Raw genomic sequence first — 26,245 nt, forward strand, 5'->3', positions numbered from 1 at the left:
GATTGTCATTTTAACAGAATTTTAAATTTTTATTTGAATTTTATTTATTTATTTATTCTTTCATTTATTTTTGCAGGTGTGTTTTTGCTGCCTCACTTTAATTGAGTAATTTCTGTAACTGTGAGACACTTGCTGCTGCCTATCTTGGCCAGGTCTCCCTTGAAAAAGAGGTTTTTAATCTCAATGGGATCTTCCTGGTTAAATAAACGTTAATAAATAAATAAATAAATACCCTTTCTACCTCCTCTTCATCAATCTAGGAGACGGAGATCGCTTTAAGAAGCACTGAAGCAGGAAAATGGCTTCAGTTTACTGAGGATAGAGAAGGGTTCTTCATTCCCACTGTCACCAGGCTCTGCTGACGCTGCAGGGTCTGTCGTCATCACCAACCTGATTTGTTCTATGGTTAATGATGTTGTCGCCACAATCTCCATCCGCCCACACCTCGTGCTGCCATGGTGACCGCCGTCGACATCACGTTACCGTGGAGACGGTGATAAGCGATCACAAGAAAACGCGGGCTCATGTTTATGCTGCCTTTTTTTCTTGTTTTTTTTTTTTTTTTTGGGAGCTGATCGAAATGATCAATGTTTCTGACGCGGTGACGTCATTCTGTTTCCTTCTTCGTGCGGGAAGTCAAAAAACCTCCTGATCAGCCAATCTGCAGTTCGTCTGTGCTGCTGCATCCTCCTCCTCCTCCCTGCACCTCCTCTTCCTCCTCTCCGTTTCTCCTCCTCCTCGGCCCCGATGCTCCCGCCGGCCCTACCCGGCCTCGATGCTCGGTCCGCGGGCTGGCTGTAGCTCGGTGAATCGGTGCACATCGTCGGTTCGTCATGGTGCAGAAATCCCGCAACGGCGGGGTGTTCCCCGGAGCACAGGCCGACCAGAAGAAGCTGAAGGTCGGCTTCGTGGGTTTGGAGGCCGGAGGGACGGACTCCAGCAGGGACGGTGCTCTGCTCATAGCGGGTGAGCAGCTGTGTGTGTTATCTTTAATAACCAGAACAGCTGATTTCACTTAAAAGTATACGGGACATGTCACGTGGTGACTATGTGACTAAAACCTGCAAACCTTTCTCCTGAAGGTTAGGACCAATCAGCTTCATGGTGCAGGTGTTTACTGAGAGGAGGCTTGAATGTGATTGGCTGATCCACCAGAGCAGCTTTGCACAATTCACAGCTCAGAATAATCCTTCTTTATCTTGCTCTGGACGCCTCAGATCATTCTCAGTCTGAAACAGGCTGTTTTAGCTCCTACCCCTTTAAGAGCTATTCTGTAATTATATTATTAATTAGTAAATAATAACTGTATTGTTTTTCCTTGTTCGTTACTGTTCTTACTGTGACCACATGCTGGGATTAATAATTAAGTATTTCTGATTCTGCTTTCCTCTAATTGGCTGCCCGTCACAGACAGAGGGTTTCACAGTAGATTTACTCCCACATCACTCCCATACTGCCCCCCAGTCCTCAGCAGCACATATAAGCGTCCGTGTGCTTGTCTGACATGTTTCTGTGTCCAGGTGGAGACGAGGGGCCTCGGCGGCAGCGCAGCAGCGTCTCTGGGGGGAAGAAACCTCCCAAACGAAACGCCCTCTACAGACGCCTGCAGAACTTCCTGTACAACGTCTTGGAGAGACCCCGAGGATGGGCCTTTATCTACCACGCCTATGTGTACGTACCTGTCCGCACACCTGCGTGCGCGCACCAATGTATCGAGCAGGAGAAAAGTGGGATTTGGCAGGTGGGGACAGCTGGGCGGTCCTTAATATTCCCGCCCTCTCTTCCCCACAACCGTCTCTCAGAGTGAGGTCACCTCACACTAATGTTTATTTTCCCTGAAACACAGATCTTTCCTGTTCTGTGTTCAGGTTCCTGCTGGTGTTCTCCTGCCTGGTTCTGTCTGTGTTCTCCACCATCAGAGAGTACGAGAAGAGCTCAGAGGACGCGCTTTACATCCTGGTAACCACGCAAACATCACGCTCGACCATCGCCAGTTTGCTTACATTTTATGTCCACAGTGTGAATATTTAAGATCGACCAACTTTCAGGCCTTTTTTTCAAACACTGAAACTCGAGGCAATGTTTGAACAAGAATATTTTCAAAGACAAAAGCCTGAAAATATTTATATAAAATTCACAAATGTTACTTGTTGTCTTCTGCAATATGATGTTTGTTATTACTGTATTCTCCAATATGGGACGTTACAGGACAACTTGCCCCCCCCCCCGAGTCCTCAGCAGCACATATATAAAGATTTTGTCATATTTGAACTGCAGACAGTTTGAATGTGTCGGTCCCAGATCAGAGATCCAGGCGGGGAAAGGGTCCCACTTCCATCTCTTTTAAGACCGTCATGTTGGACACCCTTGCTTAGCTAGCATCAAAGGCAGGGGTCCCCAATCCCAGTCCATGAGGGCCGGTGTCCCTGCAGGTTTTAGATCTCACCCTGGGTCAGCACACCTGAATCACATGATTAGTTCATTCCCAGGCCTCTGGAGAACTTCAAGAAATGTTGAGGAGGTAATTTATCCATTTAAATCAGCTGTGATGGATCAAGGACACATCTAAAACCTGCAGGGACACCGGCCCTCGTGGACTGGGATTGGGATTGGGGACCCCTGGTCAAAGGTTTGGCTCGGCGTGGAGCTGATCGCACACGTGATGGTGCTCGAAGCGGAGATGAAACAAATATACAATAAAGTTAGAGACGGTTCTGTTCAGCTTCAGTGTTTCATTCTTCACGTAAAGCTGGATATATTCTTCTGAACACACACGTGCTGCTCTGATTGTTAACAGCGTGTTGTTGTGGTGTAACAGGAGGTGGTGACCATCGTGGTGTTCGGGGTGGAGTACATGGTGAGGATCTGGGCTGCCGGGTGTTGCTGTCGGTACAGAGGGTGGAGAGGTCGACTGAAATTCGCCAGGAAGCCCTTCTGCGTCATCGGTGGGTCAGAGTGTGTTTGTTGGTCACGTTCAGTCCGTCTCACGTCTGCTTATCTCTGAGCTTCATCCACAAATGTCCCTGAGGACCTTCTAAAGGTCTTTACTTCCTCTGGTCTCTAGAAGGTTTGTACAGTTTTAAAGTCACGCCAAAGCCGATCCCTCGTTTGTTTGCTATGTAGCCTCTGCTACTCTGTTCCTCTTCTTCATCCTCAACAAGAGAGAGTTCAGTGGGTGGTGAGAAGGACCTGTTGGACTTCCAAAGTTCTACAAACCCTTCATCTCAGCATCTCCAACTGTGTTTAGGGTGGAGGTGGACCATCCAGCCTAACTGCTGATGAACTCACGAGCTGCTGATGAAATCAGCTGCTCTGCAGCATTCAGGCGTGTTAACACAGGAGGAAAGACATCAAAGAGATCGTAGAGAAGCAACTGTTGCCCAGTCCCAGAAGGGTTTTAACAGTATTGCTAAACAAAGTGAAGTTCATCGTTGTACAGAGAAAGAAATTATCCACAGGTGAAAAACATTACAGACAGGAGTGGACCTTCACCTCAAGGTCAGATCGTACAACAAAGCTCTGCCTCACAGCTAAGGCCTCTGCTAGCAGGGACAACACAGTATTTATACAGCACACTGAAACACAACAGATGTTCACCAAGTGCTGCACAACGAGTAAACAATGCAACACAAATGATTTAGGAGTTATCATAGGGTTGGGGTAAGTGGTCATTTGCCCATAGGTGTGAATGTGAGTGTGAATGGTTGTCTGTGTGTTAGCCCTGCGGCACACTGGGTGTTACCCCCCCCCGAGTAAAAGTATAATAAAAGCCAAGAAGCTGCACTGGGGTCAGTTAAAATTAGTCTGAAGCTGAAACAGCTGATGAGAGGAAGTATGTTTGCAGTTGGGAAGACGGAGATGATTCCAGAGTTTCGGGGCTGGGAATTCATGGTTGCTTGTACGAGTCAAGCAATCAGTTTGGAATTATTAGAAGGTGCTGATCAACAGAACTAAGCTGGAAGCTGGTGCAGTAGTTTAAGACTGAGCTAAACATGCATGTGCCAGGAGTCCAGCAGGTGCAGTCGTGTTACACATGTTTTTTATACAACATGTAGATACGCAGGGAGAGTGGGAAATGTCACGGTCTGTCAGTGAGTGGGATAAATCACTAAAACAAATGTTTTCATTGAGTTTGAGCACTTTTGTGAGAGCCAGGTTTTAACCTCAGCTCCACAGCAGGTTAGAGAGCAGGAGGCGGGTTTAAGAGGGAAGGAAATCTGGGTGTTGTCTTCATAACAGATTCTTCGTGGGAGTGCACACTGGTGCGACTAGCTGCTGCTGGCATGTTGGTGAGCCTTGTATTACCTGTTGTTAATGTTTGTTAACTCCCACCCTAGAGCTGGGCGATAAAATGATAACGATATGTATTGCGAAATAACTTTTTCTCGATAGAAAAATTAAACTATTGTGATAGGCCTCATCTCTCTTGTCCTCTTAAAAAAAAAAAGAAAAAAAAGAACAGCCAATCCAAATTAAGTAGCGCAGAGCCGAACCAATCACAGCCGCAGCGTCACGTCACGTGACTTGTTACGTACAGCACAAGCGCCAAGGCGCACATGTGTATTTGTTTTTGCAGCCGTGCAGCCCGGGTAATGAAGGAAATGAGTTTGCCGACTAGAGAAAAATCAACCGAGAGCGTGAGCGAAGGTTACCGAAGAAAAAACCGATGATGGTTCCAATGCCGGAGAGCTTGTCGAACAGAAGGGCCACAGAAGTTCCGTAGTGTGAAGGTATTTCGGCTATTTCAAGTCTGACAAAAAACAGAGTAGCGCGCACTGTAAATTGTGCCGAAAGCAAGTCTGGAAATACAATAAAGCGGTGCACGCTCAATCTCTGACTGAAAGCGCTGATTCGTCATTCGGCTTTTGTCAGACTAAAGTAACTGTTAAAACTGTTTGAAAAGCTAAGCTATACAACAAGGAGAGATTGAGAATTTCCTTTTAGTTCTCAGTTTATTTGATATTGACAAAAGTTAGTCAATTTTGTCTGTTCTTCTGTAAAACGACCTAAGATTTATTTTTAGAATTAATATTTTGTTTCTAAGTGGAATTGACAATTTAGTCTGTTTTGTTTGTTCTATTTTGAAACTTAAACGCTTTAGCGGCTGCCTTTTGTGTAGTTTGCAATATTTGCCTTTATTTATCTGAAACTGAAGTCTCATGTTCCTTAAGTACATCTACCCTGTTGAACTTATTATGGGAAATAAATATTTTAATTAAAACAAGCTGCTAATTATTTCACATTTTACTTGTGAGCAACGGCACATTTAAATCTTACAAATATAGTTATTTGGCCTATATCGTGATATACAGGGAGTGCAGAATTATTAGGCAAGTTGTATTTTTGAGGAATAATTTTATTATTGAACAACAACCATGTTCTCAATGAACCCAAAAAACTCATTAATATCAAAGCTGAATGTTTTTGGAAGTAGTTTTTAGTTTGTTTTTAGTTTTAGCTATTTTAGGGGGATATCTGTGTGTGCAGGTGACTATTACTGTGCATAATTATTAGGCAACTTAACAAAAACAAATATATACCCATTTCAATTATTTATTTTTACCAGTGAAACCAATATAACATCTCCACATTGACAAATATACATTTCTGACATTCAAAAACAAAACAAAAACAAATCAGCGACCAATATAGCCACCTTTCTTTGCAAGGACACTCAAAAGCCTGCCATCCATGGATTCTGTCAGTGTTTTGATCTGTTCACCATCAACATTGCGTGCAGCAGCAACCACAGCCTCCCAGACACTGTTCAGAGAGGTGTACTGTTTTCCCTCCTTGTAAATCTCACATTTGATGATGGACCACAGGTTCTCAATGGGGTTCAGATCAGGTGAACAAGGAGGCCATGTCATTAGTTTTTCTTCTTTTATACCCTTTCTTGCCAGCCACGCTGTGGAGTACTTGGACGCGTGTGATGGAGCATTGTCCTGCATGAAAATCATGTTTTTCTTGAAGGATGCAGACTTCTTCCTGTACCACTGCTTGAAGAAGGTGTCTTCCAGAAACTGGCAGTAGGACTGGGAGTTGAGCTTGACTCCATCCTCAACCCGAAAAGGCCCCACAAGCTCATCTTTGATGATACCAGCCCAAACCAGTACTCCACCTCCACCTTGCTGGCGTCTGAGTGGGACTGGAGCTCTCTGCCCTTTACCAATCCAGCCACGGGCCCATCCATCTGGCCCATCAAGACTCACTCTCATTTCATCAGTCCATAAAACCTTAGAAAAATCAGTCTTGAGATATTTCTTGGACCAGTCTTGACGTTTCAGCTTGTGTGTCTTGTTCAGTGGTGGTCGTCTTTCAGCCTTTCTTACCTTGGCCATGTCTCTGAGTATTGCACACCTTGTGCTTTTGGGCACTCCAGTGATGTTGCAGCTCTGAAATATGGCCAAACTGGTGGCAAGTGGCATCTTGGCAGCTGCACACTTGACTTTTCTCAGTTCATGGGCAGTTATTTTGCGCCTTGGTTTTTCCACACGCTTCTTGCGACCCTGTTGACTATTTTGAATGAAACGCTTGATTGTTCGATGATCACGCTTCAGAAGCTTTGCAATTTTAAGACTGCTGCATCCCTCTGCAAGATATCTCACTATTTTTGACTTTTCTGAGCCTGTCAAGTCCTTCTTTTGACCCATTTTGCCAAAGGAAAGGAAGTTGCCTAATAATTATGCACACCTGATATAGGGTGTTGATGTCATTAGACCACACCCCTTCTCATTACAGAGATGCACATCACCTAATATGCTTAATTGGTAGTAGGCTTTCGAGCCTATACAGCTTGGAGTAAGACAACATGCATGAAGAGGATGATGTGGACAAAATACTCGTTTGCCTAATAATTCTGCACTCCTTGTATATCGTTATCGCCTGAAATGAAAAAAACATATCGTGATATGAAAAAATCTTATATCGCCCAGCTCTATCCCACCCATAACCTGTGTGTTCTCACTGGTCCGAAGCCCTCCTGTGGTTCATCTTCAGCAGCTATGTGGATTAACGTGTTGTTTTGGGGGTCTGTGCTCATCTGGACTACCCTGCTTTTCCTACATAGTCCACTGGCCACAGTCGCCCTCTCCGACTCTCTGCCATTGTTCCATTGCTGTCTGGATGTCATTGGTCTGTGTGGGTTCTCTCCGGGTACTCCGGCTTCCTCCCAGTCCAAAGACACACAGTTGGTGGGGTTAGGTTAACTGGGGAGTCTACATTGCCCATAGGTGTGAATGTGAATGGCTGTCTGTGTTAGCCCTGCCTCTCGCCACATGGTAGCCTGGATAGGATCCAGTCAACAACATGTCTTGTAGTTCTCCAGAGGCCTGCTAATATACTAATCGTGTGTGACACAGAGTGATATCTAACACCTGCAGGACACCTGGAGTTCCCCACCCCTGCTGTACAGCAGCTTATCTCCCCACCTCTGACCACATGTGAATATCTTTAATGTTAATTTAACTCCATTTGTCATCTCATTTCGCAACATCAGGGGCATTAATTTGAACACTCTTTTGAGTCGTACTGACTGCCTCCCGAGCATAAATCCTCTGTTCTTCCCTGATTAAACGCTCATTTAATGATGGACTTGATAACATTTTAGACACCTTGTCTCCTTCAAATGTGTTGCACCATGGGTTATTTCAGTCAGCTTAAAGCTAAAGGTTGTCACCTGGAACATAAAATCTATACAAGATCTCGACTCGTCCTCCACAAAGAAATGTACAATAACAGTGTCATTTTGCAAAATGTGCTTACTACGCAGTTTTAATCAGTTAAGGCCAAGGGAACACAAGGGCCCTTTGCTCTGTCACCCAACTCTCTGCCAGCTCATCTGTACTTGGATACTTACTGGAACTCACTGGCTTCTGGTTAAATATCAAATTGGTATTTTTGTCTGTTGTTGTTTTATTCTTCTGCGTAAGGTGTCGTTGAGTGTTTTGAAAGGTGCATAAAAGAAAATGTATTATCATCATTATTATTAAAAGTGGTAAGTAACATGATGATTTCAAATACAGACCCAAGCTGCAGCGTCTATAATGAAAGCAGAAAACCCTGAGATGTGCCAGTGGGGCAATGTTAGAAGAATAACTACCAGTGCTAATGGAAAGGACCAGTTCATGATGGTACAATTAGAAAAGCCATCTCTGACCTACCTGTAACCTGTCTGTCTGCAGACATCATGGTGCTCATAGCATCCATATCAGTCCTGGCTGCAGGGACTCAGGGAAACGTCTTCGCCACATCGGCCATCAGGTCGCTGCGGTTCCTTCAGATTCTCCGAATGATCCGTATGGATCGCCGAGGAGGAACCTGGAAGCTGCTGGGATCGGTGGTCTACGCTCACAGCAAGGTAAAACTCGTATGTGTGAGTGACGCCAGCTGACGTGGCGCTGACTTGTCGGTGGTTATAGATCAGCTAATGTTCACTGTGATGAAACACTGAGAATCTGGAACAGGACACGAAAGTTTAAAAACTGACTGAAATCGAAGAATCAGAATATTTACAGATCCAAGATTGGTCCATTATTTGAAGTATTTAGGACTTTATTGGATGTTGAAAGTGAAGGTTGAATAGAAAGGGTGGAGACGGCATGCAGCAAAGGGCCACGGGTTGGGCTCGAACCTGAGCCGCTGCTCTGCAGTCGTGTGGTCGCCCGCTCACCCACTGAGCTCAGCTGGCACCCAGACTGATGGATGTCAAAGGTCAAAGCTTGTGCTTAACCCCACATCTGAGAACTTTCTATACCAGGTCTACAGTATTAGAGAAACCACAACAATGAGCTGCAGTATTGGTTTATTACTTTCATCTGTATTGATCGGAGTTATTTATTAGATCAATGTTTCACATATGCCTCAAAATATAAAAGAGTATAAATAAAATTTAGAGTCAGTCTATTTTTGTTGGTTATCTGTTTACCTGTCAGAGTATCCTGGAAGATGACCGGATCTCAGGAAAGTTTGGTCTACAGCAGGGGTGTCGAAGTCCAGGCCTCGAGGGCCGGTGTCCTGCAGGTTTTAGATAACACCCTGGGTGAACACACCTGAATCAAATGAGTAGTTCATTACCAGGCCTCTGGAGAACTACAAGACATGTTGAGGAGGTAATTTAGCCATTTGAATCAGCTGTGTTGGATCAAGGTCACATCCAAAACCTGCAGGACACCGGCCCTCGAGGCCTGGACTTCGACACCTGTGGTCTACAGTGTTAGGAAGCAGGCTCAGAGTGATCATTGGACCTTGGACTCTGGAGTGATCGTGGGGGTTTGACCATCCAGTCTTTTGGATTTGGTTTGTAGACATGTGGGGAAGCAGGACATTGGGGCTGCTGTTATGAGCCGTTAGGTGTATAACGAAAGTGCGAGCTGTGACTGAGAGAACTGACAATGGACTTAAGAACGCATGAAGACGTTCAGCAATGTGTGGCTCCGAATGCGTGATCGTGTGGACCAGAACCTGCGTGGAATGGAACCTGCTGAAAATGCTGAATTATTTATGTTCTGTAAAGGAATCTGACTTCGTATGCGTGTTCATCAAAGGATGAACGTATGGCCAGTGCTCACTTGTCTGCTGCTCTGAACTCGGATCACCTCGTGCAAACTCACTGCCAAGCCCCCAATTCCTTTTGGAGTGGTCCTCGACACGGAGCGGCCCAGCCCAGTGTTTTCGGGTGGAAAGCCCCGCTGTCAGCCTTCAAAAGAAGCATGCCAGTGGAAAGCACCGGGGATCGTCTGGCTCTGAAGCAGGAGGATTTCTTTGTGGATGGAGGTGGCAGTGAGGCGCGGTCACTGCCCCAGGCTGTACTTTGTGTGCAGCTGTGCACAGCTGGTTTAAGACTCCTTGCGTTGAGTGATTGGAAAAAGCGGAGTGGACTTTTCTTTCTGTGCTGTTTGTCACTGCAGTGGACTGGTGAGCGATAAAACATGGACCAAACATGAGCCATGAACTACATTTAAGTTAAAGAATTAGTATTTCCAGTGTGTGAATATGTTTCAGTTTTATGAGAGAAACTGTGGTTTGTTTCATGCTGAGGGTGGTAATCTCTGTCACATGTTTACATCCTTTGTGAGGTTTGCTGTACCTGACTGCTACTCCCAAACCTTCATTATATAAACTGACAAATAGAAAAATGACACCTCGGATGGAACTCATTCATGAATTATAAACCCATTAAATAAAGAAAGAAAAAACTTTATTTAAAACAACCCAACAGAAACACAAAATGGCTCCCAATGCTGGGTCATCCTTGGAAATGGAGACGGTATCAGCACGGGATGAATAAAGTATGATTAATCAATCAATCAATCAATCAATCAATCAATCAATCAATCAATCAATCAATCAATCAATCAATCAATCAATCAATCAATCAATTAATTCAAACTCTCCTCCCATAATTCACTGCGGGGTATGGAACTGAGTGAGCTTGGTGCTCCTTTAAACTCGTCCAACTCTCCTCCTGGAAAATCGATTAAAGAACACAGGAAGTGAATCTCTTCAGGTCATCAAATATTGCTGATCAGGATATTCTGGAACGGCCTAAAAAACTGTGGAGAACCAACACGACTAGGAGGAGGAGCTAAAAATGAGATCTCACAGAAAACAACTTGTCAAACGAGTGAAGTTTAAAGGATCAGTACACTCAAATAACCACAAAACTCATACCTGATGTCATCCAACCGATAAAGGAGGATCCTTCTCTCTGTCCCGGCACCTGGACATGCAGGTGTGCAAACCTATTCAGATGACTTATTTGGAGAGAAACATCTAAGAGTGGCCGGCCAACCCAGGTTGTAACCAACTAACCATCCGAGGTGAAACAAGGAGTAGAATGAGGGGAAGAGCCCTATCAAAGTGCCGTTTCCAAAATTTGGAAAAGCTGATGAGTCTGATCCTCTTCAGTACCTAGAGAGGGGGGAAGACTTCTTGGGCCTCAACCCACTCACTGATGAGAGGCTTATGGCTACTCTTCGTAATGTTCTACATGGAACTTCAAGGGATCCCATAAAATCCAAACCTGGAAAGAATGTGTTCCTATCAGGAGACTATGAGGATGAGCTGGCTGAGAGAGTGCGGAGCACAGTCCAAAAAGAGGCCGACACTTTGCCTACATGTATCAATCACTCTGCAAACGCTGGAAGCCAACTATAAGTGGAGGTGATGTTGTTAAAATGATTTTGAAAAACGTTAACCCTCAACTAGCCAGTCAACTAAAGGAGCATCTGGGTTAGTTACATCTGGGGATGAAGTTGTCGGCCTGGGACGCAACAACTGGAGAAGGACCGACACAATCAACTGCAATATGTACGGAGAAAAAGTTTGTGGAAAACAATCCAGAAACCTTCTTCCAGTGAAACCTCTGCACTGCCAAGCAGCAGAGCCCAGCTACCTCCAGCCGATCATGTCCTGCCTCCACCCTGATTTAACGTCGACTGTGCTGTTAACATTTATGGACATTTTCACCGTATTTATTATAATGGAACCAACATTCCTACCTCTGGTCTCTACCTGTGTGCACTACCACCGATCATCACACTGCTCCTTTATATGGTGTATATAACTTGTACAGACCTGTGCAGGTACATCTTTAAGTCTCTTTTTTGGTTTCTCTTTATTCTAAAGGAATTTCAATGTAAAAATCAACAGGCTGCTAACGCAGAGATTCCAAACTGTCTTTCATTGTTCTTGTAACAGTGACAATAACAGTCTATTCTATTCTATTCAAGTTGGTGCTGCAGAGGTCACCATGCACCAGCTTCATGTCCACGGTGGAGAGCTCATAAACGCAGGGCTCACCCTTCAAATTCATCAAGTCCACAAACTTTTAGAAATTCAGGGTACACTCACTGACCGGCACCTCCAAACCTTGATGTCATAAACTGTCAGGTCATGTAGTTGAACCTTTTTTCTTACTTTTAGACTAGTTCACAGGTGTAGTAGTTTTTTTCTCTTAATGGACGAGGAAATTAGTCTTAAGGGATTATCCTTAACTTTCAGTGTGTCATAGATTCTGAACCTCGAGCTGTGGAGGAGCTTAAAGTAGAGCTGCTGTGCTGCTAGAAGCCAATTGAGGCGTTTCAGCACATGAGCAGGATGCCTCCCGGGCTCTCCTCCTTCCTGACTTTACCCTCTAGTCTCTCGCCCACTGCAGGAGCTGATCACAGCCTGGTATATCGGCTTCTTGTGTCTCATTCTGGCAAGTTTCCTCGTTTACCTGGCAGAAAAAGAAGATAATGAACAGTTTGAGACATATGCTGACGCCCTCTGGTGGGGACTGGTAAGATGAATGCACATACACACCCACACCTCACCTGAGATCAGGTGAGGTGCTGTTTGCCTGTGATTAATTATCTGAGCTGCAAAGCAGCAGGTATAAACAGTATCACTTCCACCTCTTCTCCAGGACAACAAAGAGTTCTTTTTGCTGATGGCATAAGGTCGGCTTTACTGAGCTGTAAAATCTCCGGATTGATGTTGTTACAGCATCACCTTGATCACAAACTACGCCACCATCGAACTCAAACACAGCATAAAATTCAATGAAATAGTAAGACGGGCAAAATAGAGACATAAATGATCTACAGCAGCGATCCGCAACCCCCGGGCCACGGACCAGTACCGGTACCGGGCCATGAGAGTTGAGGCTCGGGTGTGAAATTGATGGTTTTCAGGGTTTTTATCGTTAACTCTGTTTCCCTGGGTCTTTCCTGTGTTGTAGTTGTGTGTCTTATTTTGAAAGAAATGTTTACGCATTACCATAGCAACCGGAGAGCATTAAGGGGCAGAGAGGAGGATGTTACTCTCAATGTTGTTGGTGCATTTCAGGAGGACGCTGCTAATAAAGTTACACAGTTACACAGTGAATTCATGTTTATTGTTATATTTACAAAATACCACAGTTTTTGTCTCGGTCGTATCGTTTTATTTTGTCGTATTTATCCGCCACACCTTAAAGGCCGGTCCGTGAAAATACTGTCTGACATTAAACCGTCCGTGGAGCAAAAAAGGTCGGGGACCGCTGTACTACAACATACCTCGCTGGCTGACCCCCGCTTTGAGCACGTCACACATACTTTTAAGAACATTTGAACTTCCTCCAACTTAAATGGGCCTCTCCTGCTTCAACATGGGCGTGCACCTCACTCAGGTGCACCAGCAGAACCAACATGCAGTACAATAGTTCCTACATGAGAATTCCCGCAATAAATGACCGACTGACATATAAAATATGCATAGTGCAAAACAAAATACATGAACTAAAAGTATGGCAGTAAAAAACACGTTCACCTAATCAGTCCAGACAGGACATCCAGCACAGGTGTAGTACAGGTGTGAACCAACTGGTGTTTCCTCCTCCGTGATGGGACGATGTAGTCGGTTTGTTTGTATCTCAGATCACCTTGACAACCATCGGTTATGGAGACAAGTTCCCCATCACCTGGAATGGACGTCTGCTGGCTGCAACCTTCACTCTGATTGGAGTTTCATTCTTTGCTCTGCCGGCTGTGAGTCAGTCTTTTATCTACCTGGGTTTACCTGAGACACCTGTTCGTGCCAGCTCACCTGTCTGTGTTTCTCTTCAGGGGATTCTGGGTTCTGGCTTTGCTCTGAAGGTTCAGGAGCAGCACAGGCAGAAACACTTTGAGAAGAGACGAAACCCCGCAGCAGGACTCATACAGGTGAGCCCACGCTCTGACATCACACTGACTTTGTGCGGTGAGAATCTACACTGGCACCCTCACGTGAGACCTTTTAGGAGTCAGCTGCTTCCTTCCTGTGTCGACAGGCAGCCTGGAGGGTTTACGCCACAAATCTGAGCCGAACCGATCTGACATCTACCTGGGATTATTACGAGAGGACAGTGTCTGTCCCCATGTATAGGTAAGACTGCACCTGTACACCTGCAGCCAATCACTCCTCAGGGATTCTTAAACTGTGTGATTGTGAAACTTGTGTCTGCAGGTTGATCCCTCCTCTCAATCAGTTGGACTTACTAAGGAACCTCAAGAACAAATCAGGACTCTCATTCAGGTCTGAACGTTTCCACACAACGACTGCGCCATAACTGCACCAGTGAGCCGAAAACCCTCCTCGGACTAACCTGAGAACACCTGAGAACAACATTTCAGGAGCTAAAATGCTAACAGACACTTTGCATTTAATAGTTATTATTAATCTCTGTCTCTCTTCCACAGCATGTCTTTATCCTGTCTTTCTTCCCTCACCCCAACCAATCACAGCAGATGGCCCCGCCCCTCCCTGAGCCTGGTTCTGCTGGAGGTTTCTTCCTGTTAAAAGGGAGTTTTTCCTTCCCACTGTCGCCAAAGCGCTTGCTCATAGGGGGTCATTTGATTGTAGAGTCTTGACCTTACAATACAAAGTGCTTTGAGACGACTGGTGCTTTGATTTAGAACTAAATAAATAAAACTAAACTGAATTGAATTCAGAACATCCAAAACCAAAGGGTGATGTCATGCTGACCATGTCACTGTTTGGCTCATTGGTGTTTAACTGAAGAACAATAATAATCTTTAATAATCTGATGAATAATCATCTTTAAAGTCAGTGATTAATGGCAATCTTTATCTCCCTGCAGGAAGGATGTTCAGCCTGAATCTTCTCCCAGGTCCGTGTTCTCTTCTCCAAGGACTCACATCAGATTTCCCAACATCTTACTCAACCATCGCTTTAGAAACGTTCAGCTGTCGCATAAATCCTTTTAGATCCGTGTTGCCTTACATCCTTCTATTAGAATATTTCCTTTGGTGAAGTTCAGGAGGTGAACCCTCTGATGTCTAAATCATCAGCAGTGATCACCCTAAATTTGTTTGTTTTAAATGGTTCCTCTGAGTCTCTGCAATCAGGGAACAAAGAAATATTTCCAGGTTTAACACCTGTGTGTCTGTGTAGGTTTTGAGGCATCAGTTCATGGTACTATGAGGAGCTTGGAAAGAAAGCACCTGGACTTCTTACATGTTTGTGATGACCTTTCACCTCTCATCCAAGAGGTGTCTTGGTTGAGGTTCGTTGACCCATTATTAATCACGTTCCTCATCTCATGAGCCAAGGTGTGAACAAAGGTGTCGGTCATTATCACCAGAGGTTTCGGGTGAAACCACTGTAAGACCAAACATGATGGGGTGAGGTCTCACAGCTGAATAAGACTGTTGAATGAGACATGAAACGTCTTCCAGTCGTTTTCTTTCCAAGCTCCTTAGTTTTTATCAGCTGTGAAGACTAAAGTGTCAGAGGGTTGAATGTTATCTGTTTGGTTAGTTGTGTAATTATATGACCCTAACCTAAAGGGATTTAAGAGCTGATCATTTTCCATATGTGACTAAAAATCTCCTGGTCTGTCTGCTCCCTCCCACAGTCAGAAGGTGAGTCTAAAGGAGAGGGTCTTCTCGTCTCCTCGGAGTTCAGGAACCAAAGGCAAAGGTTCTCCTCAGCACGGTGGGTGTTCACCGTCTTGTAGAGGATTGATTTTTTTTAATGTTAACGTTTCTGGTCTGGGAGTAATCCTGATCCTGATGTCAGCTACCTGCTAAATGAGCCTTTAAACACAGAGTCAGATAACACGCCATCCACTGTTCGTTTGGGGGGGGGTCAGCCTATTTGACCTTTTATAGGATGGGTTGAACCCCAGGATGTGAGGCAACATAGCTAACCTCCTCACCCCTGTGAGCTGGTGGTTACTGCTTTGTGCACATCAAGGACTGGCAGTCATATCCAGGAGGAGCCATTTAAGCAAAGAACGTTACTTGTAATCGGGACCTGAAATAGCACTCTGTCTTCCTTCCTTCCTTACTGGTTCCTCCCGTTCGCCCAGGAGTTGCACCTGGAATGGGTCCTGTTCCTGGCATTGGTCCTGGAGTACCTGGAGGTCCTGGGGGAGTCCAGGCCTTGCGGCGGTCCCCCAGCATAGAGCCCAATTTGGAAGAGAGTCCCAGCAAGGTTCCAAAGAGCTGGAGCTTTGGAGAACGCAGCAGAACTAGGCAGGCCTTCAGGATCCGGGGAGCAGCATCCCGTCAGAACTCCGAAGGTAAGACCGGCCAAGCCGAGCAGTGTCGATACCAGTCACCCAAAAATCTGTACTAAAATCACATCTTCAGAAAAATCAGCAGCTTCTCCTGTTTGCATACCAGGACACTCTGTAAGATGTGGTCTGTCTTTACTTAAGCATTAGTCACTAAACTGCTGTTATTTTGAGATCAAATGTTTGATTTAGAAGACTTCATCATCATCGTGTTTGTCAGCCTGGAACCGAATCCATCCGAAGGAATCAGTGAATCAGGGTTCACCTGCATGGAAGGACAGTTTTTGTTGGATTCAAACTGATCCAGAGTCTGTTGCTGTCACACCTCCATCAGCAAACTTTCTCCGATCTGTCCGGTCAGAGTTCGATCATCAGATTAAAATCAAAGGTGAAATTAGGAATCTGAGCTCCAGTGATGACGACTCAGGGTGAACAAACTCTTCTGTCGATCCGATCCTGACCTAAATTACTGGATCGGATATCGGGGAGAAACCCGCTGCCCCCACACCACGAGCAGTCGCTGGCACGGAGTGCGGATCCAGTTTAGTCCGACTCCATTACAGACATTAGATGTGGAAGTAGTGTGTTTTAGTTTTGTGAAAAAGTGAAAAATGTGTGTTGTTACATTACCATTCAGTTTGAGGGTTATGACAGAAAATTATTATTTTAACAAACGACTGATAATTATTTTTATCCTGTGACTTTACTTTATAAAGAGCTAAACCCTCCAACGTTTCAGGAGAAGTTAGTCGTTATAAGAAGTGTTTGTGAACTAAAAATCAGGAATGTGGGATACTGTTTGTCCATGATTTGGAGAGCCCAGCGTGTGCTCCCCCACGCAGGGACGACACATGGCCAAACAGTTTCATGGTCCAGAAAAAAAACTATGAAAAATGTGTATTTTTATGTATGTAAATGACACAAAAATTCAAATGTGATAGAAACAGCTCACACTGACATCCATCCTGATCAAAGGTGAGTGTCATGAAGTGTTTGCATTTATTTGCACTGCTTTCCACTCTGGATGTCTGTTTATGTTCAGCTTTAAGTATAAAAGGCTCCACTTTTTTAGTTGTTGAATATAAACATTATTTTGTGCTGATATTGCACTTTTTTCAGAACAAAGAGTTTTTGAAATCTGCATAAATTTGCATTTTAAATTATTTTTGAATTTTACTTTAAATACTTAGATTTAAAGTTCTGCTAAAAGTGTAAATACAAAGATCAGTATTGCTGAACTGTGAAATATTTGGGGTGTGGTGTATTTTTTGCATACAGTGTAACAGAATAGCTTGTTTTGTTTTTTAAAACGTGAGTATGAACTTGTACAAAATGCAGCGAGACATTAAAAAACAGTTTTATTGATTATAAAATCGACTGTATCGGATTCATATCGGTATTCGCAGATCCAAATTTATGATATCGGTATCGGACATAAAAAAGTGGTATGGCGCCATCTCTACTCGTCATGTGTGGGCTCACAACACTACAATGGCACAGGTGCAAATGTCCAAAGCTTCACAGTGGATGTGAGCGAGGCCGGAGCCGTTTCACTCTGCTGTGGGACGAACGTTTGTGTCAAATAAAGAATTTGTTCTACAAAAATGGAAGAGGAACCCAGCTCTTTGTTTTCATTAGACATCACCTGAGGTCATTGAGACATGCAGGACACATGAGAGCAGGGAAAAACAAAGAACGAGGGAAGAGGAGAAGGTCGTGAGAGGAAACTGGAGGTGTGACTGATCCACGCTCATCATCTGAGCGTCAGTGGAGTCTTGGTGTGTGAATGATTCTGACTGGTTTAAGTGGTTCTGGTTACAGTTTCAATGGTTTTTATATCAGCATTTAGAGCACCTCAAAGTGCTAAGTCATTTCACGTGTCATCGTTTACCTGAATGCTTGTGATATTTATGTTCTCCGGTTGGCTGTGCAGCCTCTTCCTGTGTGGACGTCCCTTTAATGAGCAGTTAGCTGTTGGATGTTTCAGGAATTGTAATCTGAGACGTGATATCAGACTTATAGCATTCAAGTTCACGGCGTTCATGTAAAGTTCACGTAAACCCTCGGTTTCAAACGTTATAGAAAAGCTCGTGGGATCCCTCTGGTTCTGCTCTTCAGATAAACTTCCCTCTGCTTCTAATATTTACACATTCAAATTTTAAACTAGCCAGAAATTTGTATATTATACACGTTTAGAATGTAAAAATTTACAGTAAAATTGAAGGTAAAAAAATTATAAATAAAAACAAATAGAATGTGCAGATTCTATATGTGCAAACAAATTAAGAAGTTATAAAAGTGTGCAAATAAACCGTGTGCAGTGGAATAAACAGCTGCTGATGTACAGGAATGAGAGAGAGTCCAGTCCTACACCTGGTTGAGGGACCAGATACCTGAGGGAAGAAGCTCCTCCTCATTCTCTCTTTTTTGGCCTTAAGGGAGCCGAAGCGCTTCCCATAGTCCATTGTTGGGTCCATTTACCATACCACCTTTATAAAGCAATTTAAAATAAAAAAATTTGTTTTTAGAAGAGTCTTAAAGTCAGAAAGGGAAGAGGCCTGCCTAAACTGCGAGGGCAGATCATTCCACAATTTTGGAGCAGCTACAGCACAACCACGGCCACCTTTAAATTTATACTTAGTCTTTGGTACCTTAACAAGCTGCTGATTGGCAGACCTAAGGGAGTGGGCAGGTGTATATGGCTGTAGTAGTTCGGGGGGGGGGCAGTCAGGCCATTAAGAGATTTATAAAGGATCCTGAAATGTACAGGTTGCCAGTGGAGTTAATTAAAAATGTGCTCAGATTTTTATGTGCCAGTTAAACGTCGCACTGCAGGGTTAGGATTAGGCACAACCTGCAGATGCCTGATGGACGCATCACTAACCCCACAATAAAGTGTGTTACAGTAATCCAGCCTCGATGTAGCAAAGGCATGGATTACCGTCTCAAAAAGCTGCCTTGATAAAATGGGGTCTATTTTAGATAAAGTGCCTCACATTAAAAAAAGCTAGATCTTACAACCTGACTGTCAAGTTTAAGCTCTGCATCCATTTCAGATCACAGCGTTCCTCGTCTTCCAGTCACACTGAGCTAGGCTAGCACATATGGTGTGTGGTAAGCTAGGCTAGCACATTCTGTGTGCTAAGCTAGGCTAACACATTCTGTGTCTGCTAAGCTAGGATAGCACATTCTGTGTGTGCTAAACTAGGCTAGCACATTCTCTGTGCTAAGCTAGGCTAACACATTCTCTGTGCTAAGCTAGGATAACACATTCTGTGTGTGCTAAGCTAGGATAGCACATTGGGTGTGTGCTAAGCTAGGCTAGCACATTCTGTGTGTGCTAAACTAGGCTAGCACATTCTCTGTGCTAAGCTAGGCAAGCACATTCTGTATGCTAAGCTAGGATAGCACATTGGGTGTGTGCTAAGCTAGGCTAACACATTCTGTGTGTGCTAAGCTAGGATAGCACATTCTGTGTGTGCTAAACTAGGCTAGCTCATTCTCTGTGCTAAGCTAGGCTAACACATTCTGTGTGCTAAGCTAGGCTAACACATTCTGTGTGTGCTAAGCTAGGATAGCACATTGGGTGTGTGCTAAGCTAGGCTAACACATTCGGTGTGTGCTAAACTAGGCTAACACTTGCAGGTATAAAATTTGGTAATCGTTTGGTTTTCTGGGTGACCGTGATGATGAGTGTGATCGTCTGTGATGAAGGTGTTTCCTCTCTCCTCTTCCTCCTGTAGTGCTGATAGAGATGCAGGACGAAGAGTTCAGACAGAAGAGCTCCCCAGGTCAGCACACACTCACACACACCAGAATACACAAAGGGAGGCCATCAGGGCAGAGGTAAACAGGGACATGGGGTTTCAGTCTGTGTGCAGAGCTTTGGTTACCATGAGCGTTTCAGCAGGATAAAAGCCAGTCACATTTCCTACTTTGTTTACATGCAGTGGTGTCTTGTTGGACATTATGACGTGAGGGGCTATATCGCCACCTGCAGGTCATGTTTGTGACAACATTTTAGTTTTGTTTTAGTTGTTTTCTTTTTGTTGTCCAGACATCATGTGAACTAGTTTGAGGTCTCTCGTTGTAATGACACGTTGGGTCCCCCAGGTTCTGCAGTCCCGTGTGTGTGTGGTCAATTACATCCATTCTGTTTGTTGCCGTTTTAGAGGCCAGCCTTCCTGGAGAAGATATGGCTGATGACAACAAGAGCTGTCACTGTGAGTTTGTCCCTCAGGACCTGACCCCAGCGTTAAAGGTTACCATTAGAGCCATCTGGTACGAACAGTTTCCTGCATATATTCGTTTTTCTGCCACCATTCATCGCTTTGCTCACCCTTTATTTGCTGTTTATTCTGCACTGAATCATGTTTTTTATTCACATTACTTTTATTTGTTTTTTTTGTATTTTTTTTTCAATTTCTACTCACCCCAGGGTCAAAGGTCCCCATCAGCTGTTGGGTAAGAGCAGTCAGTCTGACCTCAGTTAGCTTCATTGCTTTATGTTGTTTCACTGTGTTCTGTTGTGTTATAAAAGCACCTCTGCTAAGACATTACAATTATTATTGTTATTATCATTTCTCATGTGGTTTTTGTTGGTGTATTCAGGCACATCAGTTATCTGAAGTTTCAGGTCTTGCCTCAGCAGCTCTCCAGCAGTCCAGCTGTCTGGTTCTGGAATCTGGATCAGAACTAAATTCTGAATGAGACATGCAGCAGCTCCAGTAGAAATAAAACCTCCTCAAAGAGAACCAGCTTCCCTCAGGACGTACGCTGAATGTCCAGAAGTGTTGGCTGTCCTTAGTTTGCTGTATGCTGTATGCTACCCCCCTCAGCTCAATTCAGAGCAGAGACTAAAGCTGGGCTTACACTGTGCGATTTTTTTCAGTCGCGTTATTCAGCTTCAGCTCAAACTGCACAATTGACTCGCAGGGGTTATAAGTTCGTAGGTCACGATGCAGGGTCTCACACTATACGGCCCGATGCTCTGATGCGATCTGAGTGCTCACACTGTGCGTCCATAAAATGAAGGTTATAACGGAAATTCTGTCGCTCGCTCTCCCTCTCTCTCTTTCACTCACACAGACACGCACACCACCACCACCATCAACTTTGCTAAATTGCTAATGAAAACCATTGATCAGGCAGTTGTGATTGAGCAGCGGTGTAGATCCAACTATTTTCATGGTTGTTGTGGTCGTGATAATTTTGTGAGGCCACATCGAAAAGACTCAGATGAGCTTTCCAAAGTTCTACAAGTGCCTCCATCGCTTGTGTCCAGATAACACGCTGCACAGCTGTGCTACTCCGTCTTTTTCACCGACATTTATGTGTTTGCACGTGCGCAGTGTGAGCAGCTGCGGTGACGCCCTCACGACGGTCGGGAGGATTTCAAACCTGTTTGAAATCCTCCCGACCAAGCGATTGATGATCGGCAGCTGGTCGTGCGGTGTTAATCGCTTCTCGTTACCCCGTATACTACACGATGCACGACGCACGATGAAGGCCAAACTCGGGCCGATCACCAAAACGGTTGCACGACTGAAAAATGGGCCAAAAATCGCACAGTGTAAGCCCAACATTAGAAACACAAATGTTGCGGCATGTAAACAAAACAAGCTGTGGGCTAGCTTCCATGTTTGTTTTGATCCTGGAGCTTGTGCGAATGGAGGTGACTTCCATGACCCACCGTCTGCAAGGCACACTACACCTGCTATAACCTCACCTCCTAAAACCCCCAGAATAAAGCCAACATTGTAGTAAAATATAGAAATATCATGGAGCAGCACGGTGGCACAGTGGTTAGCACTGTTGCCTCACAGCAAGAAGGTCCTGACTTCAATTCCACCATCAGGCCGGGGTCTTTCTGTGTGGAGTTTGCATGTTCTTCCCCTGTTTGTGTGGGTTCTCCCACAGTCCAAAGACATGCAGTTAGTGGGGATAGGTTAATTGGAAACTAAATTGCCCATAGGTGTGAATGTGAGTGTGAATGGTTGTCTGTCTCTGTGTGTTAGCCCTGCGACAGACTGGCAACCTGTCCAGGGTGTACCCCGCCTCTCGCCCTAAGACAGCTGGGATAGGCTCCTGAAAAGGATAAGCGGAAGTGAATGGATGGATGGAATATATAAATGTCTACAAAATGTGATTAAAAAGATGAACACAATGTGGCCTACCCTAACGTTACTGTTCCATCCCAGGTATCACTGACGTTTTTAAAGATAACCCTTCAAAGTTCTGGTTGACTTGACTGTCAGAGAACGAAACAGTCTTTGCCTGCTCTTTGTAGCTTTGATCTCGTCTTCATCTTTGGGCCAAGCTTAAACCGTTACTTTTAACATGTTTCTCCATAGTGGTGACCCTGAGCCCAGAGCTTATCAGCAGGACTGTGAGCCACAGTTTTCAGGACTGAAGTAGAGATACGGACCATTCCTTATCCCCATTCCACAGACTGTAGATGGATGTGGTCAAGACTTGATTGACCTCATTAGCAATCCAGGCACTTATGCCAAAGCATGCCGGTAAACAGCGTGCAACTCAAACTGGTCACCAGGACTTGGATAAAGAAACCACACAGCACCCTGTACAGAAAAGCCCCAGAATATCTTCTAAGTATTCAGATTCAGTTTTTTGATTTCAGACAAGTCTATGTGGTGTGACTGCTGGCTGTCTTGTTTCCTCTCTTAGCATCATGCGCTTCATGGTATCCAAGAGGAAGTTTAAGGAAAGTCTTCGTCCCTATGATGTCATGGATGTGATTGAACAGTATTCAGCCGGACACCTGGACATGCTTGCCCGTATCAAGAACCTCCAGTCTAGGTAAAACTGCATGAGGTAAGACTTTATGAGGTTTTGAACAGCTTGACTCACTCTGTCTCCTGACTGGCAGGGTGGATCAGATCGTTGGCAGAGGAACACCAATTGCAGATAAGGATCGTCCCAAAGCAGCCAGTGAGGAGCTACCTGAAGACCCGAGCATGATGGGACGCCTGGGGAAGGTGGAGAAGCAGGTAACCAACAGACTATAAAGAGTACACCTGGTGGCTTTTCTGCTATGGTTTCAGACATGAGTCTGTTTTGCTGGTGTTTTCTCCCTTAGGTCCTGTCCATGGAGAGAAAGCTCGACTTTTTGGTTAATATCTACATCCAGCGAATGGGAATCCCTCAGGCTGAGACCGACGCCTACTTTGGATCCAAGGAGCCAGACCCAGCACCACCCTATCACAGTCCAGTGGATCAGCTGGAGAAGAGCCAATCCATCGCCAAGATCATGCAGTCAGTGTCTTTTTATTTGTTCATCATGTCATTAATGTAAATGAAAATACAAGTAAAGGGTAACGTCATCAAAGTCACAGTAGTGATGAGAAAAATATAATAAATGTTTCCCAATTTTAATCTAACTTGAACCTGACCTGAAGGCCCGACCATCCAATTCAATTAAATTCAGTTTATTTATACAGCGCCAAATGACAACAACAGTCGCCTCAAGGCGCTTTATATTGTAAGGTAGACCCTACAATAACACATACAGAGAAAAACCCAACAATCATATGACCCCCTGTGAGCAAGCACTTTGGTGACAGTGGGAAGGAAAAACTCCCTTTTAACAGGAAGAAACCTCCGGCAGAACCAGGCTCAGGGAGGGGCGGGGCCATCTGCTGCGACCGGTTGGGGTGAAAGAAGGAAGACAGGATAAAGACATGCTGTGGAAGAGAGACAGAGATTAATAACAAGTGTGATTCAGTGCAGAGAGGTCTATTAACACATAGTTAGTGAAGAAGAAACACCCAGTGCATCATGGGAATCCCCCGGCAGCCTACGTCTATTGCAGCATAACTAAGGGAGGATTCAGGGTCACCTGGTCCAGCCCTAACTATATGCTTTAGCAAAAAGGAATCTGTTATCTTCCACTTGACCTCAGATCTGGCTGTTCATAAACAACTTCCTTTTGATAATCTCAGAACTGCCTGTTGATAAAATGGCGGTTACTTACTAACGTGTTTACATCTTGCACAGAGGGTTGCCAGGTGAACATGCGGAGAAGGCTCGGGTTGTGATGAGGATGGTTCGCTCCAGCAGCTCCACCGGACACAGGGACTACAATCCCCCCGCATGTCCTCCCTCCACCTCCTGGCAGCCCATCAGCTCCCAGCTCCACCAGCAGGCTCCGCCCCCTCCTCATTGTAGCCAGGGTAATACTCCAAGTCCGGTGGGGGATGGGTCACTGGTTCGACTGCCCCCTCCTCCATCCGGGGAGAGACACGGTGGGAACCGATCGAACCGACACAGCACCGGAGACCGAGGGGGGGCGGAGAAACAGGAGAGGGCAGGAGAGGGGTCCAATGGGATGGGAGGAGGAGGCGAGGAGGGGAAGCCTGACAGTGACACCTCTATCTCCATTCCATCGGTGGACCACGAGGAGCTGGAGCGTTCTTTCAGTGGCTTCTCCATCTCCCAGTCCAGGGACAACCTGGACTTCCTCAACAATGGATTCTACTCCTCCAACAACCTGGGAGATCACCACGGTGGGGGAGGAGCTGCCTGCTGCACCGCCGTCCGGTCCTACATCGCTGAGGGGGAGTCAGACTCTGACTCCGAGCTCTGTGTCCCGTCGCCGCACTCGGACCAGGCCTGGACTGGAACCAAATGAAGCTGAGAGAAATCCAGAGTCACAACCAGCAGAACATTTACAGTATTTATCAAAATGTGAATAAAAAGTAAACATGAAGATTTAAACCACCAGCTGGAGGCTCACAGCAAAGGATTATTATGGACAGTGCTCAGCGGGCGCACCCACGATGGTACGATTTACGTGACAGATTCTGCACGGCAAACATCTGTCCACACTGTCACCGACTGGCACACTGCTGGGACATGCTTTCACCTGATTGGTTGCTTGTTTCTATATGTAAAATAATGCTATCACATAATCTCAGCTCATCAATACATTTATTAATTGATTAAACAAAGAAAAGTTGGAAAGATGCACCAGACTGCTGTTTATCTACTTCCTGTCCAAAATTTAGGAAGTAGATCCGGAGCTGCCGGGTTTTAACTTTCAGGTGAACCACGAGCTTTCAGGTAACTTTGGCTATGTACGGGATCTGTTTCTTATTCTGCTTTCTAGAGGCTGCAGCAGTATCAATGAACTCTGTTTATATGTTTTTTAATATTCTGGTTATTTAACTAAATGTGACTCTGCACTGTCACTGGAGCATCTTCTTACTGTGACACTATCAGCTTGCATCTGCTCATCTACTACATGTAATCTTTAGCAGGTTATTGTTTTTTCCCCAGGTGTTTTTGGAAGACTGTATGGACGATTTGATAGTTAATAACAGCCTGAGGTCAGTGCTAACACACATGCTTATGTATTTTGAAAGATAATAAATAAGACATAATCTTCCAACAACTCCATGCTTCATAGACCTGCTGCAAAGTTACTGCTGCTGTGATTTCAGAGTAGACATCAGGGGAAGGTTACTTTTAATGCTTGTTGCCAATCGGGCTCTCTAAATATGGTAAGCATTGCTGAAAACTTAAATTTTAACCCAAGACAAGATCTTTGCTTAAACCTCATCAAATGCCAAAACATTGAAAATAATAAGATTAAATTTCTGCCAGAAAGCATCAAGCGCAAACCTTTCCACTCAGAAAATTAAATTGTGAAGCCAAGAAAACATATGAAATGTTGAGAAACCTCACTGGTGCCAATTTTAACTTTGATGCAATAACAAATCTTAGAAGTAAAGATGTCGAGTGTTCAGCTATCTGTGAAAGACTTTGTGATTGAATAGCTTCAACAGTTTAAGTGATTCCATCATCTGTAGTTTATAATCGGATGAAAAACTGCAATCCCGGACAAGCCCCCTTCAGGTTAAATTAAAAAACAGGGTTTGCAGCTTATGAAAAACAAAAACCAAAATCATACTCACAACCTGAAAAGGTCATCAGCCAGAATATTTTCAGTTCCGTTCTTATGTCGAATGCCTAGAGTGTATTCCTGCGTCAGCAGAGCCTGTCACATGAGGCCCTGGTTGTTGTTGAATATACGTGAAAGGAAAACGATCAGTGTGCACAACGATAGGCAAAATACTGGACTGCAGGTAAACTTGGAGGTGCTGAAGAGCCAACAACAAAGCCATAGTTTCCTTTTCAATAGTGGAATAATTGAGCTGATTTTTGTTAAACTTGCAGGAGAAA

General features: G+C 44.6%; 1 protein-coding gene across 4 annotated transcripts; it reads left to right on the plus strand.

Annotated features, from left to right (window-relative positions):
- Positions 1 to 414: 414 nt before the first annotated feature.
- Positions 415 to 25,454, plus strand: LOC100701336 (potassium voltage-gated channel subfamily KQT member 2). 4 transcript variants are annotated; one of them, XM_013267310.3, is made up of 19 exons: positions 415 to 966; positions 1,521 to 1,671; positions 1,869 to 1,959; positions 2,819 to 2,945; positions 8,184 to 8,359; positions 12,158 to 12,283; positions 13,401 to 13,511; positions 13,590 to 13,685; positions 13,793 to 13,887; positions 13,969 to 14,037; positions 14,603 to 14,632; positions 15,380 to 15,459; positions 15,836 to 16,048; positions 19,786 to 19,833; positions 20,215 to 20,323; positions 22,730 to 22,861; positions 22,932 to 23,052; positions 23,142 to 23,317; positions 24,059 to 25,454. In XM_013267310.3, exons 1-19 carry the CDS (start codon positions 834 to 836, stop codon positions 24,690 to 24,692), a joined length of 2,718 nt encoding a protein of 905 aa, XP_013122764.1. In that variant the 5' UTR covers positions 415 to 833; the 3' UTR covers positions 24,693 to 25,454. The 4 variants fall into 4 exon arrangements, with proteins under 4 accessions (XP_013122764.1, XP_019211503.1, XP_025762813.1 ...); XM_019355958.2 differs by lacking the exon at positions 19,786 to 19,833 and having other exon boundaries at positions 417 to 966; XM_025907028.1 differs by lacking the exons at positions 415 to 966; positions 1,521 to 1,671; positions 1,869 to 1,959; positions 2,819 to 2,945 and adding exons at positions 3,863 to 4,091; positions 4,240 to 4,289.
- Positions 25,455 to 26,245: the final 791 nt, after the last annotated feature.

Source organism: Oreochromis niloticus, linkage group LG5 (assembly GCF_001858045.2).
Source record: "Oreochromis niloticus isolate F11D_XX linkage group LG5, O_niloticus_UMD_NMBU, whole genome shotgun sequence".
In the NCBI taxonomy this organism is placed as follows: domain Eukaryota; kingdom Metazoa; phylum Chordata; class Actinopteri; order Cichliformes; family Cichlidae; genus Oreochromis; species Oreochromis niloticus.